At 41.3% G+C, this 19,260-nt stretch overlaps 1 protein-coding gene across 2 annotated transcripts in view; it reads right to left on the bottom strand.

Moving 5' to 3' along the window:
- Positions 1–244: 244 nt before the first annotated feature.
- Positions 245–19,260, bottom strand: part of igsf9b (immunoglobulin superfamily, member 9b) — a 34,430-nt gene continuing 15,414 nt past the window's right edge. The window contains exons 4-22 of one of the 2 annotated variants that reach the window (XM_058636416.1): positions 14,206–14,352; positions 13,163–13,314; positions 12,685–12,802; positions 11,704–11,845; positions 11,376–11,521; positions 11,155–11,297; positions 10,174–10,314; positions 9,979–10,095; positions 9,003–9,153; positions 8,265–8,376; positions 8,011–8,186; positions 6,865–7,103; positions 6,702–6,786; positions 6,448–6,615; positions 6,328–6,364; positions 2,964–6,191; positions 2,384–2,553; positions 2,020–2,186; positions 245–1,208 (exon numbers count right to left, since the gene is read on the bottom strand). In XM_058636416.1, the coding sequence (XP_058492399.1) occupies positions 2,032–2,186; positions 2,384–2,553; positions 2,964–6,191; positions 6,328–6,364; positions 6,448–6,615; positions 6,702–6,786; positions 6,865–7,103; positions 8,011–8,186; positions 8,265–8,376; positions 9,003–9,153; positions 9,979–10,095; positions 10,174–10,314; positions 11,155–11,297; positions 11,376–11,521; positions 11,704–11,845; positions 12,685–12,802; positions 13,163–13,314; positions 14,206–14,352 (5,627 nt within the window). In that variant the 3' untranslated portion in view covers positions 245–1,208; positions 2,020–2,031. The remainder of the gene's footprint in view (positions 1,209–2,019; positions 2,187–2,383; positions 2,554–2,963; positions 6,192–6,327; positions 6,365–6,447; positions 6,616–6,701; positions 6,787–6,864; positions 7,104–8,010; positions 8,187–8,264; positions 8,377–9,002; positions 9,154–9,978; positions 10,096–10,173; positions 10,315–11,154; positions 11,298–11,375; positions 11,522–11,703; positions 11,846–12,684; positions 12,803–13,162; positions 13,315–14,205; positions 14,353–19,260) is intronic. The other variant, XM_058636417.1, reaches the window with a different exon arrangement.

Raw genomic sequence — 19,260 nt, 5'->3', positions numbered from 1 at the left:
TATTAATTATAAATTAACACAATTCGCATTATTCAAACAAATGTAACAGTACAATTTTACACAATAAAATAAAAGTACATTGTTTTCTAAATATTAGTTTTTGTTATCACAGTATATAAAAAAACACTGCTTTTGAAGTTTAACAAAAAAACGATTGTTTTGTACAATTTCATTTTATAAAAATTGTTAATTACTTAAATTTTCTCTCAAAATGTCTCTAAAAAAAGTTGAAAGAAAAATAATTAACGTTTAAAACATGAGCAACATTTAAATTTTGGTTTAATTTTGTAAACAAAATTAACAATTTAGAAAAATTGAATAAAATTGTACATTACATTTTTTTGAATGAGCAATTTTGTAATTCTAAATCCGTGCTTTAAAAAAATAAAGATTTTGAAACTGTTTAAATATCACAATTTGTTCGTAAAATTTTATTGTATAAAATTAAAATGTTGGTTCTAGGTTTTCAAAAAACTTTTATTAGTTTTTTTTTCCATGTTTTAGGTTTTTTAGAGTGTAATTTCAGATAAGTTTACTTCAGTGATCCGGGGTCACACGATTGTCTCGTTTATCAGCTGTGATCGTTTTAGGTCGTCGATGAAAACGACGCAGGTGGAGAAAGTCGTCGTTCACTCGTGAAGAAAACAAACAAGCAGTGAAATCATTTCAGTGTTTGCTGATTTTCCACTTTTCAACTTGAATAATATGGAAAATAATTTGCTTCAACGGTGAATTAAATGATTTATTTTCTTTGTTTGAATTTTGTTTCTTTGTGTTTTTGTAACACTTTTATAGTTTTTGAAAATTATATGCATGTTTGTAGTTATTGTGGTTATTATTGTTGTGTCGTGGGAGTTTTAGAAAACTTGTATTTCTGGCAGGAAACAGATACAAATGTTACAAATGTTGAAAAACCTGTGTGAACATTTCCATCCTTGTGTCTGATTGTCATGGTTTAAAACAAATTTAATCATCAAATACAAGTTTGTTTCCGCCAGATTTTTACTGAAAAATAAATAACAATTCTTCCTTCTCAGCTTCGTTTTGCGTGTGTGGTTTAAAGTGAAGAAGAAGCTGCAGTTTGTCTCGTGTTTGATGTAAAACAGTGAATTTAGAGAAAACACAGAAGACAAAAGCTTCAGTGATGAAAACCAAAGCTGACGTCTCTTCTTTTATGTTCAACTTTTAATTTTCTGCGTCTGATGAACCTGTAAAAAAAACACAGAGACAAAGTTCAGAGAAAAATCCTTTAAAACAAAAGACTTGAAATGATTCAGCGTTTACATTCACACGACTGCGTTACATTTAAAAACGAAAAACTTCTGCGACCACGTCCTCTGCGGTTTGGTTTTATTGTGAAATGGACTCGTGTTTAGACGCCAACGAGAGCTTTTTTATCAAAGCTTCAGATTAAAAGTCAGATTTGTGAACGTTGTTACCTGATTTATACAGGAAACATTTATTCTGTGCATGTGCTCAAAGGAACCACTTCCTGTCGGAAAAATGTAAGACAAAATCAGGGATTTGAGATAAAACGTTATTTTACAATTTTAGTTGTAATTCTTACAAAATAAAATACCTTTTGTTTTAGAAGTAATTCCTACAAAATAAAATACACATTTTGTTTTAGATGATTTTTTTTTACAAAATAAAATACACATTTTGTTTCAGATGTAATTTTTGAGTCACATTTTTGTCCCATAACTGGCGGCAACAGGAAGTAGTCAGAATAAATTGTGTTTCCGGTATCAGATCAGGTAATGACCGTGAGAATGATCAGCATTTTTCAAACTTCTATATTTTCTTCTCATAAACTAATGTGGACGTCGTGTTTGGAGCAGAACTGATGTGTTTTTAAATGAAAACAGAACAGTGTGGATGTAACCGAACTACACACACGCACACACACAGATGATAATGATGGAAACAGCAAGCAAGGAAACGATGCAGACATGCAAGCAGTGACAGGAGGAAACAGAGAGGTCAGAGGGTTAGGTGAGTTCGGGCGGAGGAACGGACCGAGTTGAGCTGCTACAGCAGAGCAGAGCTGCAGTCAGAGTCTGAGTCGTAGCCGGCACTGAGACAAACGGACTCCTGAGCCCGTCTGTACTCGTGGTACTCCTGACGCAGAGCGTTGAAGCGCGCCTCGCAGAGGGAGCGTGCTGGGCGGAGCGAGGGAGGCGGGCCTGGAAAGGGTGGTGCGGAGAGGAAATGCATGGATGGACACGTCGTCACGGGAACAATCACGGCACAGGGGGACACAGGGGAGACCACATGCAGCACCACTTCGTCAAGCTTCACACTCACAGTGACGCCATGCAGTGTCCAAAACATCACGCATGAGAATGAAAAAGTGAAAAATAAGAATAAAAGAGGAGCTTACCTTCCTGCTGCTGGTCCTGGAGGCCGGTGGCTCGACCAAACCCGAGCTCGCCTCTGCGTCCACGCGAGCTCGCACGTGTCTGATCAAACCTCACGGCGTCCAGGACCTCTGAGTCCACACAGACGTCAGCCGCGTCCCACTCATAACTCTCATCTACTGACGTGTTCCTTCTAATGACACGGACAAAATACACAAAATGTCACAAAACAGGAAACAAAAACACCACAACTGATGTTATTTAATGGAAATGTAACGACATTTCACGATGTCTTGTGTCTGGACACTGTAGTGGGCCTGTGACGAATCGAAGGACAGATCTTTCTAGCAAAATTTGTAGATACTTTATGCATTTCCTATGTTTATTTTCCACCTGTGTTAAATTTTGCCCCTGGGAGTTTATAACACAGTGTCATCAGCGTATACGATTATCTCATCATCACTACACATTTATGGAAGGTCAATAATGTAGAAGCTGAAAAACAGTGGTCCTAAAATTGAGACTTGTGGCACTCTGTTAGTCGATGTAGACGCGGTGTTGTGCCGTGTTTGTCACTTTTGTCCAGGTGTGGTGCTGTTTCACCTTTTCGCTCTCCTCTGTGGTGGCTCCAGCTCAGCTCTGTGCCGCTCACTCTCCTCGGTGGTTTCGGGGGAGCTGAGCAGGGTGGGAGTGATGGAGAGTGAACGCTGGTAGAGACCGGCGCTTCCTCTACCGCTGCTCTGACTGGCATAACTGGCCCTGCCTCCTTCCCTGACCTCAGTCTCTCCTGCTCTACCCATCATCCTCTCTGGCGGTCTATAACCCTCACCCTCCCTGGGTGGGAATGGGGCGTAATAAGGCGAGGGCCAGCTTATGCCTCTGGGTAGGTAGGACCGCGGAGGGCCCCTCCTGGGCTCCACGGGTCTCATGTTTTCTCCTCTGTAACCTGGCCACGGTTGGTAATGTGGGACAGGAATGGAGGACGGCATGGGGACATATTTGTGCTGTGCAGACCGCAGAGTTTCGTGGTAAGATGGAGACCACCTGGAGGACTCGGGGAAGACAGCTGCCTGCCGACGTGGATCAGAGGGGTCGAGCAGAGGGGAAACCGAGGTTTGTCTGGGTGGGTACATGGCAGGAGTGAGGTAGGTAGGACTAGCTAAAGACCTGTGAGAGTGATGAGGCCTCTCTAAGCTCCCAATACTCGGTCGCCTGAACGGGATGTACTCCCTCCATGAAGGACCTGGTCTGGGCTGAGGGGATGGACTGTGGCCCAAACTGTACGCCTTCACCCTGACTTCTGGGTTTGGGAATTCATCCCAGTAACACTTCTCAGAAACATATGTCCTTGGGTTCTCAAAGTGCTCCCACCGCTGTGAGCCTAAGCTGATGGATTTCTTTAGGAAAGGACGAGGCGGTCCGATGCCTGACAGCGTCCTACATGGACCAATACTTAAAGATTTCTTTAAAAATGGCACAGGTACTTGGCTTATCCGTGACGCAATATTATTAGTCCTGCTGCCCTGAGAAGTGTGTCTTTGGGATTGCTCGGATAAAGATTCGTTACTGTCTACAACACTCCAGGAATGTTTTGACACTAAATCCGCCATGCCTTTAGCTGTTCTTAGCAAACTGTGAGGTGATGTGGATCTAAGTCTGGATTCTGTGCTTTTATTCCTGACTCTGAGTTGTGTTTTCTCATCGTAGAGCTGCTTGCTTGTTTTCTCTAGACCACTTGACGAAGATCCCATCTCATCTGGAAATCTTACTCTGAGTGAAGGGTCTCTGGGTGCCATGTGGAGGAGCGAGCGCTTATAGCCTTGTTTGCTAGTTTGATCAAAGCGAACCTCTTTTTGGTTTGAGTTTGTTTCCTGGATCTCCTGAACGTGAACCTCCCAGTTTTTAGGAACTACATCCGGCTTGGCTACAAGGGATTTTTCTGGCTTTACTTCAGAACTTTGTCCATCAGTGTTTTCAGCTTCTTCCACAGGCTCGTCAACACTCATTTCAATGAAACCTGGAAGGCTTAGGTACTCAAGAATTGCACTTGTCTGCAGCGGGGACATTTTGGCAGATGGGGCTTCAGATTTGACCTTCAAGGACTCTGACATTCTGGGCACAGAAAATTGTGACTGGTCACTCTCTACTTCCTCTACAAGGGTTAACGTTGAAACAGGACTTGGGCTATTGGAGAAAAGACATTTGTCACTCCGTCTGGAACGTGTTCGGACACCCTCTCTTTCCAACTCAGAGCAGAATCCTGAACTACGGCGGTCATCCCGGCCCCGGGTCTCTCCGTCTTTGGCCTTAGCCCCCATGTCATAGGGTAAGGTAGAAAAACTCAAAGGACTGGAGACCCTTTTCGCTGCGTGGTCTCCACTTCTTCCAGGCTGTCTCTCACTGTCAACGGCTAAGGGACTTCTGGCAGATGAATCCCAGGAATAAGTCCCTGTGGTAGCATATGAATGCCTGGACCTTGAAGCACCACCTCTGTCCTGCTCAGTCAAAGACTTCCTGTATGAATCTGACAGTGGACTCAGCGACCTCGCTCTGAGTGGAGTTTCTAAACCCAGCACACGTGAGCTTCTCGAGGTGATGTCAGGGGAGAGAATGGTGTTCTGGGTGACTGGAGAAGACGATGCAAGGGAGCCCTCCGAGGTTTCCCTACATGTGCGAGGACTTTGGAATCCATTTTCTCGGTGGCTCTGAGCAGGAACGAGGTTTGTAACAGATGTGACCGGACTGATATCCCACTGTATGCGAGATGTAGGGAGTCGGTCCATGGGACTGCTGGTATTCCCGAAGTAGCACGCCTTACGATAGTCCGATACCCGGCTCGTCTGACCTGAGGACCTGTGTTTCTGTCTGATGGTCACATCTTGTGGCTTCCATATTGGCTCTTCCTCTGTCTTGGATGCATCCGTGTGAGGATTCTCTGTTCTGCGACTTCTCTGATTGGCTGTGTAGCTCTCTAGCTCCCTCTCCATCTCTTCCCGCTCCTTTGCGAGTTGGACACACTTACTGATGCTGTTCCTCTCCAAGCCACTGTGCAGTTGTGACACCAGAGTGCTGTTATCCGTCAGCTGACTTTCCATAGGCTGGTAGCCTGAGTGGTGAGGTTGGTCTCTTTCTCCGTCTCTGTCCAGAAACCTTGGTCTCTTTCCCAAACTGTGGAAGAGGTCTTCACTGTGGCCGCGATGTCTCCTGAGAGAATCACTGGGTTTTTTCTCGCTGCTGTCTGAATAGAAGCTTGCTCGTTCCAGCAGAGCCTCGGAACCTTGTTCGTCATCAGAGTAAAAGCAGCCGTGGCGGGAGAAGTTTCTGGCCATGGCTCGAACTCTGCCAGGTGAGGAAGGAGGTCTGCTGAGCTCGGGGACATCCACAGTGAGAGGAGAATTTTTCCTCTCATCCTTCTCTGAGCTCAGGATGCTCGACTTTGGAGAATCCTTTAAAGATGTGCGGTTGCTCCCTGAGCCACTTGCGCCACCATTAAGCTGCAGGACTTCTGTCTTTGAGTTTTTATGATTAGAGGGACTGGAACCCTCTGGCAGTGGTTGGACACTGAAGCGTCCATCAGGTCCTCTTGAAATGGACTCCAGCGCAGATGGTGACTGGGCCTCGGAGCCCAGGTGACTCTCAAAAAGGGTGTAATGAGGTGGTGGAGACGAGTTAGACAAGAGTTGTTTCCTCTGGTCGTGGTATTCCCCACGGCTGCCTCTGTCAAAGGAGAAACGATCGGACTGCGACGAGGAAGACATGGGGAAGAAGGGAAGTGGTGGACAGAGCTTCAGCTTCAGGACACTGTCTGGACTACGAGGAGGCAAACGAGATCTGGAAGAGTGGTAGACGAGGAGAGCTTTAGATTAAAGTCAATTGCAAATTATTATTTTATTTTATGATTCAAAAAAGCAAGATTTAAATATAAACAAATGCAGATGTGTAATAATGCGGCTTTTATTTGACTTACTGTGGAGAGGAATTCTTCTGGAGGACAGCTGACAGATCTAAGACCAGATAAGGAAATGATTAAAACATCAGTTGGAATTCAGAAATCAGTTTGCCTCTGTCTCTGTGAACTGTGTTTTACCTCGTCGCCTCTTTCTGCGCCGCCGCCGCTTCTGGCTCATGTAGCACGCCGTCACCAGCGAGAGGACGATGGCAAAGAACAGGAAGCAGACGCCCGCGATCACGCCGGCCAACAGCGGCTCAGGGATGACCTCCAGGAAACTGGGGCGCAGAGGATAAACTGCCATTCCTACAGTCAGACCACACCAAACACAGATTTTAAACTCAAGTTCTATCAATGCCATGAGGTTTTAATGGCGTAACATCTCCACTTACCTTTGGTGGAAACACTGACGGTGTCACTGGGCTCACTGAGAACTTTGTCGCTGCGTGACATCAGCCTAAAATCATAACTGGAGTCCTGAGGGGAGAAGAAGAATCATTTGTTCGTTCCTCAGAAAAAAACAAAACAATTCTTTGTTCTCTGAAGTTTTCGTACCCTCAGCAGTCCTTGAACAAGAAGTTCACTCTGATTGGTGCTGACGTCGCTGTTGAGGACAACCCATGGGCCGCGATCCCTGCGAGTCTGCACAACGTAACCTGTCAGAGGAGAGGACGGCACCTCTGGTGGCGACCACAGGAGGAGAACGCCGCGCTCAGTCCGGTTGGCTGAGAGGAGAAACGGAGGATCCAGGAGTGGGAGAGCGTTGACAGCTGTCGGTGCTTCTGTTGGTACAGCTGAGGGAAAGACAGGATATTAGTCCACACTGATGTTAAAGCAACAAAACACAAGAATGTCACAGTCCTTTTTTTAAATCACGACTCTGAACAACATATTAGATTTAACTAAATGTCCACATTGATACAGAGTTTATCACACTACTAAATATTTTATTATGTTTACATGTTTTTTATTTTAGTGCAGGGCTGGGCATTAGTTGATAATTATGCTGATCAATGTCAGATAATTAAAGACAAAGTCAACTGTGGTTTTAAAATAGATAGATTACAAGATTACTGGTGAGCAAGATATATAGCTTGCTCACCAGCAAGCTATATATATTATAATATAAATTGGTAGCTCGCAAGCTAGCTACCAATTTTTTTGATGTTAACTGCCAATCTTACAAGATTGGCAGTTAGCAAGATAGCTAGTTAGGTAGATTATAAAATTGTAGCTAGCTAGAATATAATATTGGTAGCTAGCAAGATAGAAAGCAAAATTATACAATGGTAGCTAGGAAACTAGATTATAAAATCTTTAGCTGGCTTGATTATAAAATTGGTAGTTAGCAAGATAGCTAGCTAGGTAGATTATAAAATTGGTAGCTAGCTAGCAAGATTATGAAATTACTAGCTAGCAGATTGCTAGCTAGTAAGCTATACAAATATAAATTATATGAATATTGTTATTTTATTGTTATTGAACTAATGCCTTGGCCTGTAAGTGAATTTAATATTTTACACATCAGCATAAATCGTACAAAAATTACACATGAATATAAAAATATTACAAACATTTTCACAATAAATCAAAATATTTGAAGCTTATCTAAAAAATAGAAAATTAAAAACTTTTCGGTCTCCACCAGGGGGAGCTGCAGCCCTCACTTTCCAAACAAAACAAATCAGTACTGAAACAAACCTTTGGTTCGTACAGAGACGATTTCACTGAACGGTCCTGAACCAAGTTTATTCTGAGGTAGAATGCTGAACTGGTAACTGGTGGCGGCGAGAAGTCCGCTCACCAGCAGGTAGTTTTTGGACGTGGGGACAGGCAGAGACGCCCACTCATGTTTCCCCCGGGACGCCTGTTTGAACCTGGAGACATGTCAAGAGCAAAGTTAAACTGTTGTTGTTGTTGTTGTTGTTGTTGTTGTTGTGTGAAGTGTTACTCACCACACTGTGAACCTCTGTGTGAATCCACCGTCAAACCCCGGCACCCAGGACACGTTAGCCTGATTCATCTCCATGACGACAGACACAGAGGACACAGCGTGAGGACTGGTGCCTGTGGAGCAGAGACAGTTAATAAACATTAATGTTTTTAATGTTTACAGCAGAGGTCTCAAACTCATGGAAAAACATGGATAAACGCATCTTGTGCTAGCTAATGTTAGCAATACCAGCTGATAACAAAACTCCAAGTTGTTGTAAATCCGAATACCAACTTCCGACCACAACTGGAATGCACCATAACCTTGCCAACCCCATCATTACATTCCAAGCATCAGCAGTAAGAATACTCTACTAATTTACTCTTAATATGACTTTTGTCGTAAATGTTTCACAGTAAATCAGTCGTACACATAGTAATGTTTTATCTTTATCCGTGGACATGTTGCTACAACATTACTGAATGGTACTGTTAATATGGCTAGCACTAGCTAGCCCAAGATTAGCATCCATTTTGCCCCCGACTTCTTAAATGAAACGCGGTGAACTTGGAGGTGAAGACACTCCCACTTCTGTGATGTAAATGTCAACATTATTGTATTATTGTACATTTACAGATGTGAAAAATGCACGTTTATTATTTATTAGCCTTTATCTTTACTGTCTTTGCTGCTGTGACACTGTAGAACGACGTTATCTGATCTTAAATCAAACAGAACCATAAAGGTGAAAGCCACTCACCCAGCACCAGGACCACAGTCCCTGCACCGACAGTCGCCACAGGGTTGGAGGCCAAACACTCCCAACCACCATGATGATCTTTACTGAGCGGCTGCAGCAGCAGGGAACCGTTAGACAACACAGAGTACGGCGAGCGCGGGGAGGAGCCAATCTGTCAGGAAAACACACAACAACAAAATCATAATAATTAATATGGAATCACTGAAGATACATCTATATCCTCCACTCCTCAAAACAAACATCTACATTAATGCAGAGGTATAATTACTTTCATTTGTTCTCAGAAAATGATTCAGTTTAAATGATTTCTTTGTTTTTATGGAGCAAAGAAACCTGAAAATATTCTGAAAAATGAGAGAAACTTGTTTTAACCATTAAACCATTAAAAAAACAGTAAAACTGCCTTATTTAATTCATTTACACCTTAATTAAATTGAAAATTCTGTATATTAATGACGCACAATATTGGACTTTTTGCCGATACCTGATACATCAATATATTCGATGTTCTTTAGCCGACAGCTAATACTGATACTGATATAATTTGAGAGAGAGACCAAGTTTTAATGGTTAAAAAATTTCATATATACATAAAATAAATGATCAATGTCAGGATTTTATGATGATGTTGATATCTGATGTCCCATATATATATTATATTATATTATATTATATTATATATATTATACATGTGTGACTGATTCTGGATTTATATATACACATATATATGTACAGTATATATATACATATAAATATATATATATAAATATATATATGCTGTATAATATATATATATACATATATCTCTCTCTCTCTATATATATATATATATATATACATATATACATACATATATCTCTCTCTCTATATATATATATATATATATATATAGATATATATATATATGTATATAAATATATAGATAGATATAGAAGTGGGTGAATGTGTGAGTGAGTCGAGTAGAATGATTCCGTACTTTGCTCCAGGTCACGTTGGGCGTCGGCTCTCCTCCGACCTCACACGGAATCATCAACTCTCGTCCGACCTCCTGGAAATACTCAGGCCGAGGCGTCGCTCTGAAAGAGGGAGGGTCCTGAAAGAGGGAGGAGCCTCGTTACATGAAGGCCTTTTTTTCAACGTTTTCTCTTTAGAAGCAGAAGTGCAGCCTGACCTTCAGAATGACCCGTGTGGGTTCAGACTGACCCATGGTGCCGTAGCTGTTGTAGGCGGTGCAGGTGTACACGCCCACCGCGTTGTCATTGGCCGTAGCGATGAAAACGGAGCCTTCAGAGTTCACCATCCAACCTGGGAACTGAAGAACGAGACAAACACGCAGTGACTCTTTACTATGAGCCTGTTTTTATTCACATCTCTGTCACATTTCTACTGATATCTCTTTCATTTCTTATCCAAACAACGTCAAAGTCGGAGTTGCACACGCTGGTGTCCTGATGAAGTCACCTGACACGTTTGAAGCCTGTCATGTGATCTGTTGGACGGTAATGGACGAACAGGACATGCATCGGTGCTGCTCTACAGGAGAATATTGCATTTAATCGTTAAATAATAAAATAATAAGATCATTTAGAAGTTTCCGTTTTCTTCTCCAGAGCTCGATTTGAAGGAAACATCATCACAGTTTTATCATCTTTAGTGAATCATGTCATATTTATCCAACTGATTTTAGAGAAACATTTTAGATTCTGAACGTTCTGTCTGAATAAAAGCTGAGGTCTGAGGAAAAAACCCTTCATCTATAATCTCCCAACGTCTTAAACCCAAAGCAAAGTCAAACTGGATTAAACTGGAACTTTTCTCATGTATTTATGAAAACAAACCTGTAAAAAAAGTTAAAAATGATCTCATAACAAAGCTGCAAATTATTATCCAGGACAATTTACGTCATTAATTTATAAAAACACAATTTCATTTCACAAAAAACTGATAAATTCATCAAATATGACGTCATTATTTATTTTAGAAAAACACAGCCACAAGTAAAAAACATTGAATTTAATCCGAATGTCACAGTTTGACCAATAACTTCAGCATTTTCCATCCAAACACCATCAAAGTGTCTTGTTGGACAAACAAACTGTTGGACAGTCACGGGATTAAGACGCAGACGTTAAAAGATGGTGAACAAACTCACGTTGTCAGGATTTAAGTGGCTGCCGTCTTTGGTCCAGTTCACGAACAGCACGGGTGGATCGGCCTGAACCGGACACACGATGACGCCCTCCATCCCCGCGGGTAAATACGTCTCCCGAGGCATCCGACCGACGCGGGCGGGATCTGAGAGCCAAGAACAAACGTGTTCTCAGAGCGTTCATTTACCGTTCATTTATATTTAAAACACAAAGTAAAGCTCACGTTTCACTTTGAGATGAGCAGAGGCAGAGGGCGGAGTCAGGATCCCGTTGGTGGGGACGCACGTGTAGTTTCCAGCGTCTTCTGGGATTAGATTAGGGATGAGAAGAGTTCCGTCCACTAAGATCTTCACTCTGGACTTTAGAGACCTAACAAAACAAAACAATGTCTTTTTAACGTCTGTTGGTTTTTAGTTTTCCTTTAATCCCTAAAATGTTTCTATTTAAAAACAAACTGTGCCTGATATTAATCTGAAGATCCACTCGTGTGGATTATATCATAAAAAACAGAAGCTATAAACATGTGAGGTGTGATAAACACGAGGACTCACTCGATGTGGTAGACGTTGCGTCCTTGTTTCAGCCACTCGTACGTCAGATTAGAAGGGTAGGCGTCGGCCTGACACTGCAGAACTGCATCCTGGGAAATGTTCAGCGTGGTGTCCTCCGGAGAGATGATGATGAGCGGAGGACCTGAAAAACAAAAAGATCTCAGTCACTTTTCTTCTACGTTATTGTGATTATTAACATTACAAAGAACACGAATATACATTCTAACACATTTTTAACTAAAAATAAGACAAATTAAAAAAGAAGAAAAAACCTCAATAACGACTAAAACAGGGAGGAGTGAGGTTTTAATTCTACATGTTTTGAAAATTGACCGAACCCTCAGGATTTAGAACATTTTATTCAGTTTTATGGAATCTTTACTTTTATTATGATTTATTGTGTTTCATGTTCTGCTCTTTGTTTTTTACCTTTGTTCAAAACCTGGTTGTTATTAAAAAAGTTGACAAAACTTATATATATATTTATATATACACATATACATATATAAGTTTAGTCAACTTTTTTAATAACAGGTATATATTAATATATATATATATATATATATATATTTGTGTCTTTTTTCAAACCTAATGTTAGATTTGAACATTTGTTATAAACATGGATCGATGAGTGTTTCCTTTATTGAAAGCACTTTTTGTTGTATTTTAATTGAATTAAACGTGAGTGCTACACAAATAAAGTTTGCTTGGTTGAGATCTTTAGTCTCAGACTGGTGCAGGAGCAGGGAGTGGACTGTAGGGGGCAGTATAGACTCACGCTGTGAGGATGAGGAGGAACACAAACACACAAAAGAACACATTGAAAATTAATAATTTAAAAACCCATTGCAACTTATTCATTTTTCATGTCTTTCAAATAAAATTTTCCCTCCCTCTCTCGTTAGCTCACAGTTTGTGTTTGAACACGAGCACTGATTGTGTCTCCCCGGGCAGAATGACTGACAGTTCACACACGCTGACCTTTGACCTGCAGCTGCAGAGCGTGGGTCAGGTTCCCCTCCGAGTTGGACACGTGACATTTGTACACTCCCGAAATATTTCTCGTGACGCCGGCCAGAGACAGCGTCCCATTGAGCACCTGATGGAGAGAGAGGGAGAGAGAGGGAGGGAGAGAGAGAGAGAGGGAAGAAGAGGATGTTAAAAAGATCAAAGCAAAAGGAAAAGTCTAATTAGAAATCGCTCGTCTAATTTGAGGAATGTCTGTCTTTTAATCTCATAACCGTTCAGTGGACAGACGTCTTACCGAGGACGCCACGGTGTTCAACGCCTGACGTCGTTTGGATAAGAAACACGAGAGATATTATATACTATATCCCTCACATGGAGTGCCACAGGGTTCTATTCTTGGCCCGATTCTTTTTTCTTTTTTCTTTATACCTGCTACCCTCAGGGGTTATACTGTTATACTGTGGATATAATAAGGGAGTTTTAAACTCACTTTGATTTTCGGGTGTTTCTGGACAGGATTGTCGTCTTTATGCCAGACGACGGTGGGTCGAGGGTTCCCATGAGCTCCACAGCTCAGCGTCAGAGAGTCTCCCAGCAGAACCTCCACAAACGCCGGGGGCTTCTTGATGAAAACGGGCGGAGCTGGAAACAAAGAGGGAGGAGTTATTTTCACTTACATGAAGCAGAAGAAATCAGAAGAAAAACTATAAAACAGCTCGTGTTCAACCATCTTCAAATCCTGCTTCTCAATTTCTCAATTTAAGACACAGATGAAGATTTTTGTCCAGCCTTTCACTTTAGATTTATGTGTAAATGTTTATGATTATATGCTTCAAATGAATTATACTTGTAATTAAACCCCAGACAGACAACAGCGCATTGGCATGGACCGATATTGGCTTTAAAATGAATGATCATATACAGACAAACACGCTATGATCTGATAAGATACGACTAAAATAAGCTGCTTTTTATTTCCTTTATCCAATAAGGAACATGAATATCTTCATCTGCTACGACATGAGTATGAAACAGATTACCGATAACCAACATTATAGACATAAAAACTAACTTACAATATCAACTATATTGAGAATCTATTGATCAGTGTGAGTGTTTTTTAATGTTCTGTCATTTTTCAGCTTCTTAAATGTGAATTGTTTTTGGCTTCTTTGCTCCATAAAAACAAAGAAATCATTCAAACGGAATTTTTACACATTTATTTGGACACCGACTGATTGAGAAAGTGATCAACGTTAAGGGATTAACTGATAAATGCTCTGTGGATTAGGATTAGAATTTACGTCTAAAACAAGTCCTCATAATGTCAATGATTAAATTTGAAGGTGAAGACACTAAGAGTAAGTCTCCAGGAAATGATTATACGTCACTGACACCAGACTCTGTGTGTGTGCGTGTGTGCGTGTGTGCGTGTGTGCGTGTGTGCGTGTGTGCGTGTGTGCGTGTGTGCGTGTGTGTGCGTGTGTTTGGTGAAAAACAGGGAAAAGCCTCCAGAATCCTGCAGAGCCGCACCTGTGATGGAGAGGAACGTCCATGTGCCGTTACGGAAGTCGTCCGTCTCTCTGTCCAGGAGCAGGATGCGACACTCGAACCAGCCCTCGTCCTCCAGGGTCAGACGCTCCACCAGCAGGGAGGCGCCGCGGGTCAGAGACACGCGGCCTGAGGGACGAGGAGGAGGAGGAGGAGGAGGAGGAACCACACACACACACAGAATCAGAACTCGGAGGTCACAGAGGTCAAAGTCATAGACAGCACCAACCAAATTAATGTTTCTGGGTGATATTTTGACATAAATGTGCACACAGAGGATGAAACACCAGCGTGTGTGTGGGTGACTGCATGAGTCATGCTGTCACTGATGACTGTGATGATGTCATTTAGGGTTTGGACGGTGATGAAGAGGAAAAACAAGACACAAGACCTGAATGAAGAATTTAGTGAAAGCTGCTTCATTAAATCACTAAAAACACAAAGTACATGTTATGGATTATATCTAGTGATTTTTAAATACTAAGTCGACTGAAGGTTGGGATTAAATAAACTTCTGCTTCTTCATACAAATGATGTTTAATAACCGTCATTTAAGTCTTATAATAAATACTTCATCTATAATCTGAAGGTTGACTTTCTGATGTTATTGTTTCAATGACAGTGACTCACTGACATGATGACATCATTGTCTGACTGCACAGTGACATCATAGTTATTTTTAGACAGTATTTTGTTCCAATCAATAATAAAAAGCTTCAGTTTGTCTCGCCAGTGACTTTTTTCACTCGATTTCTTATAAAAATGTGATTTTGGACAATAATGTTGATCTTAACGTTAATAATCCCACTGGTCCTGACAAGGTCAGTGTAACAAACACTTACATCCTCCTCTCTGTTTCTTCTTACAACTCCTTGTCAGACTTAGATCGACTGAAACTTGATCTGCTTGGTTGCCGTGGTAACCACAGCCCAGTTTTCAGGATACTGAACTTACCCTCCTGCTTCTATTCTTTCAGTCTTTCAATGAACCCTTTTTACCCGCTTCACTCTGAGCGCTTTAACTGACAGGAGGATGCACGCACGCACGCACATGCGCACGCACACACACTCTAACTTAACCACAATTACTACTGGTCTAATCCTAACCTTAAAACATGTCTCCACCTTAAAATGTAGTCATTTATGTTATTGTTTACGTCATAATGTGACAGTGTAAACAGATTTAGGTCCCCACAACATTAGTAATACCTGCACGCATACAGACACACACACACACACACACACACACACACACACACACACACACACACACACACACACACACACACGTAATAATTAAGCCCACATTCCTGAGCGCTGCTGTTGCTTTAATGATTGACAGACCTTAAAGACAGCCCAGTGTTTTAGTGGGCGGGGCTCACTTAAGAGCTGCTATAAAAAACCCCACAATGGTTTCAGGTCAGCATCTTTCAAACAAGTGGGCGGGGCTTAGAGAGAGGAAACACACACACAGATGAAAGCAGGTGTCTGTGTGTGGAATTTTCCCTTTAATCTGTGGATCCTCCCTGAAAGTTTCCACACACACACACACACACACACACACAGTATTTAAAGGTGCATTCTGTGAGATCTGAGGCACTGATTACAGCAGAGATCTCAAACAGCTCCTGTGGTTAAATATTATGGGATACACTGTGCAAACCCCACGTGCACTGAATGATCATGTGGGTTCACAACCACGTGGTCACACACACATGTTGATTTTCAAATTTCAGAGTGCTGGCCCCGCCCCCTCCTGTGTGTGTGGAAACACTGGACTCTTTATTTCCTCCGTATGCACTGTGTTGTCCATCACAATAAAGACATGGCCACACACACACACACACACACACACACACACACACACACACACGGCCACACACACACACACACACACACACACACACACACACACACACACACACACACCCTCCCTCCCTCATTCTTCCTCTTGTGGTTACCATGGTGATGCGTCTGAGGAAAAAAGCCCGGGCTGCAGGTTTAGGTTTGAATTTGGTTGCCGTAGAAACACGACGCAGCCAAACATGGGCAGGGGGCATGTTGAAGAAAAACACGGGGGGGTGGGGTGGGGGGGGGGGTCTGTCATGGATTTGAAAAATGACGAGTGGATGAAAAAAAACATGTTCACGTTCAGAGAGAGAGAGAGAGAGCGAGCGAGGACTTTGTCTTGGTCTCAGTCTGTGGACAAAGACAAAGACAAAGACAAATGTTGCCTTATTTGAATGTGAATGTTGAATCTTTGACTCTTTAATGACGTTCGACGAACAAAACAAGCCAGTTTTTTTTTCTTTTTCTTGTCATTTCCAAATCACAGTTTGACGCAACGTGAACAGGAAATCGCAAAATAATTTCATTTTGATATTATTACTCTCTTCAATGACTATTGTCAATTTAGAATATTCAATGTGCAGAATTATTGTTGTTTTTTTGATCAGCCAATTTTTATTTGTCCAACCAGCTGATAAAACAGTTCAAAAATGCAACATAAATTTGCTTAATTTGAATAAAATCAATTGAAAAAATGTCATTTATTCATTGACATTTTTTGCTCATGTCCATAAAAAAAGTTTCGCAAAATCAAAAAAAAAAAAACTTTTTAAATCTGTTTTTTAAATAAATGTTGAAAAATGTCGATCAGTGTTTGTCAAACTCTGGAAATGATGATGTTTTTGTCCATAAAATTAAAATTGATTCCGTTTTAATGATTTCTTTGTTTTATGGAGCAAAGAAACCAGAAAATATCATCTCTACAGTTACAGTATACGCTGATGACACTATTTCACACACACACACACACTTTGTTTAATCCGAGTTGTTTGATGCATAAAAATTGTCAGAAAATATTCTCAAACTTTAAATGACTGAGTTTTGATGATTTCTGTGTTTTATGAAGCAAAATAAACCAGAAAATATTCACATTTAAAGAAACTGAAAAACCACGCAAACTCGTTTTAATCAGTTAAAAAAAAACACAAACTGATGGAACTGACGATCAGAGAAAAGTTAATGATTCATTCGGTCATCGATGAGTCATCAATGAAGCGCTGAAGTGGAGATGGAAAAGCGATCAGTAAAAGCTGAACCTGTTCTTCAAACCCGCGAGGTTACAGAGAGGTTAGATGTCGATAATCCACTGACAGCCAATGAGAGCTTGACCCCTTTGACCCCTGCGCCCCCCCGACACTCCGCCGGCAGACTCATCCATCACGTCCTGTCCTCTCACTGCTGCATGAGCACCGTGTCCACGAGACTCAGGACAAGACAAACGTCATCAGACGCCACCGAGTAAAGAGAGTGAAACCAAACAATCTCCTCCTCCTCCTCCTCCTCCTCCTCCTCCAGGAGCAGAAAATGGAAGCTGTAATCCAGCAGTGGCCGCCTGACTGTGAGAAGCTTTTTAAAGACGCTCAGGTTGAGACGCGGTGGGTGGCAGCAGGTTAGGAATAACTCAGCTTTCAAAGACGCCGCGGTCGCTGCTGCTGCTGCTGTTTGTGCTGCTGCTGTTTGTGCCTGCAGCCCGGAGGCCAGAGCTCGCCTCACACTCTCTGATCCTCTATAGTTTCGGTCTTTTTTTCTCCTCGAAGGATAAGATGGATGTGGCTTTTTGCTGAAAGTGAAACCGCCGCAGTGTAACCGAGCTGAAGACAGGTTACACCACACACATTCAGCAGCCGTCGCTCTACTGTGATTCATAGCCGTGTCTTTTGATGAACTGTGGAGTAATGTTGTGGCGTATGAATGACCAGGATGTGGTTTTTGTTTTACTCTAAAACCATGGACAATAATTCAATAAATGTACATACATATATACATACATACATAAATATGTATGTATGTATGTACACATATATATATATATATATATACACAGGATATAAATCAAATCAATATTTCTATACGTCCTATAAATAATCTGATCCTATATGTGGATATAAAGCTGCACACAGGTTGTTTCTCTGGACAATACACTGTAAAATAAAATATAATCTACTGTTTATTATTTATCTGTATTACATGATCTTAAAATATACACTTATTTTAATATAATTTATGAATATATATGTATAATATTTAGTGTATTTCACACATTTATTCAATATAATAAATATGATGAATATCAATGCAACAGCCGTTAAAACCAGGAAAAGTCCTCACAGATACTTTATCATGATTATATATATTATATATACACAGATAAAATATCCAAACATTGCTTTGAAGCCTCAGTTTTCAGGGTCATCATGACTCGTGTTCTTCCGGAGAAACAGAATCAACCTGTTAATCCCTGGTGTGAAGGAGTGAAAATTCATGTGACACAAAAACAGTGTCACTGTTTTTCTTTGTCCATCCCTTATGTGTATAAGAGCGCCGGGGCAGAGGTGCATTGTGGGATGTGTTTTGATTTGAATACAATCATAAGTCTGGGTCCGGGGCCCCCCACACATCCCTGCCTCTGACAGCCCCCCCCCCCCCCACACACACACACACACACTTCTCTCTCTGAATAATCACGTTAACCCTCTTATGAATAGCTCTTTGTCGTGAGATAGATTACAGTTAACTCTGTCCCTCTCGCTTCGTCAGACACCGTTAACCCCGACAACAAACCAGCAGCAGGTTCAACACTTGTGTGCGATCACAGAGAAAAACATTTATGTTTATTATTATTATTATTAATAATAATAATAATAATAATAATAATTATTAAGAAAATCAGCATCAGAAAATGAAAATATGATATCAGCCACACACACACACACTGACTGCACTGAAGGACATTTAATGTCAGTGAGACACGTAACGTGACGTTGTACCGGCGCGACGACAGCGAACAACCACATCAAACACGAGCCAACAGAACAACAAAGGAGGAATCATGAATGAATCATCAACTATTTTGATAATCGATTCATTGGTTTGAAGCTTTTTCCATTATTAAAACTAGATTTCGGAATTTAAAGAAATCCAGCAGCTCGTTTTTTTCCACGCTCAGTTTTATCAACACGACGTTAAAGTT

The sequence above is a fragment of the Solea solea genome, chromosome 8, assembly GCF_958295425.1.
Source record: "Solea solea chromosome 8, fSolSol10.1, whole genome shotgun sequence".
NCBI classification, from domain to species: domain Eukaryota; kingdom Metazoa; phylum Chordata; class Actinopteri; order Pleuronectiformes; family Soleidae; genus Solea; species Solea solea.
This window is presented reverse-complemented; position numbering and strand designations above follow the sequence as displayed.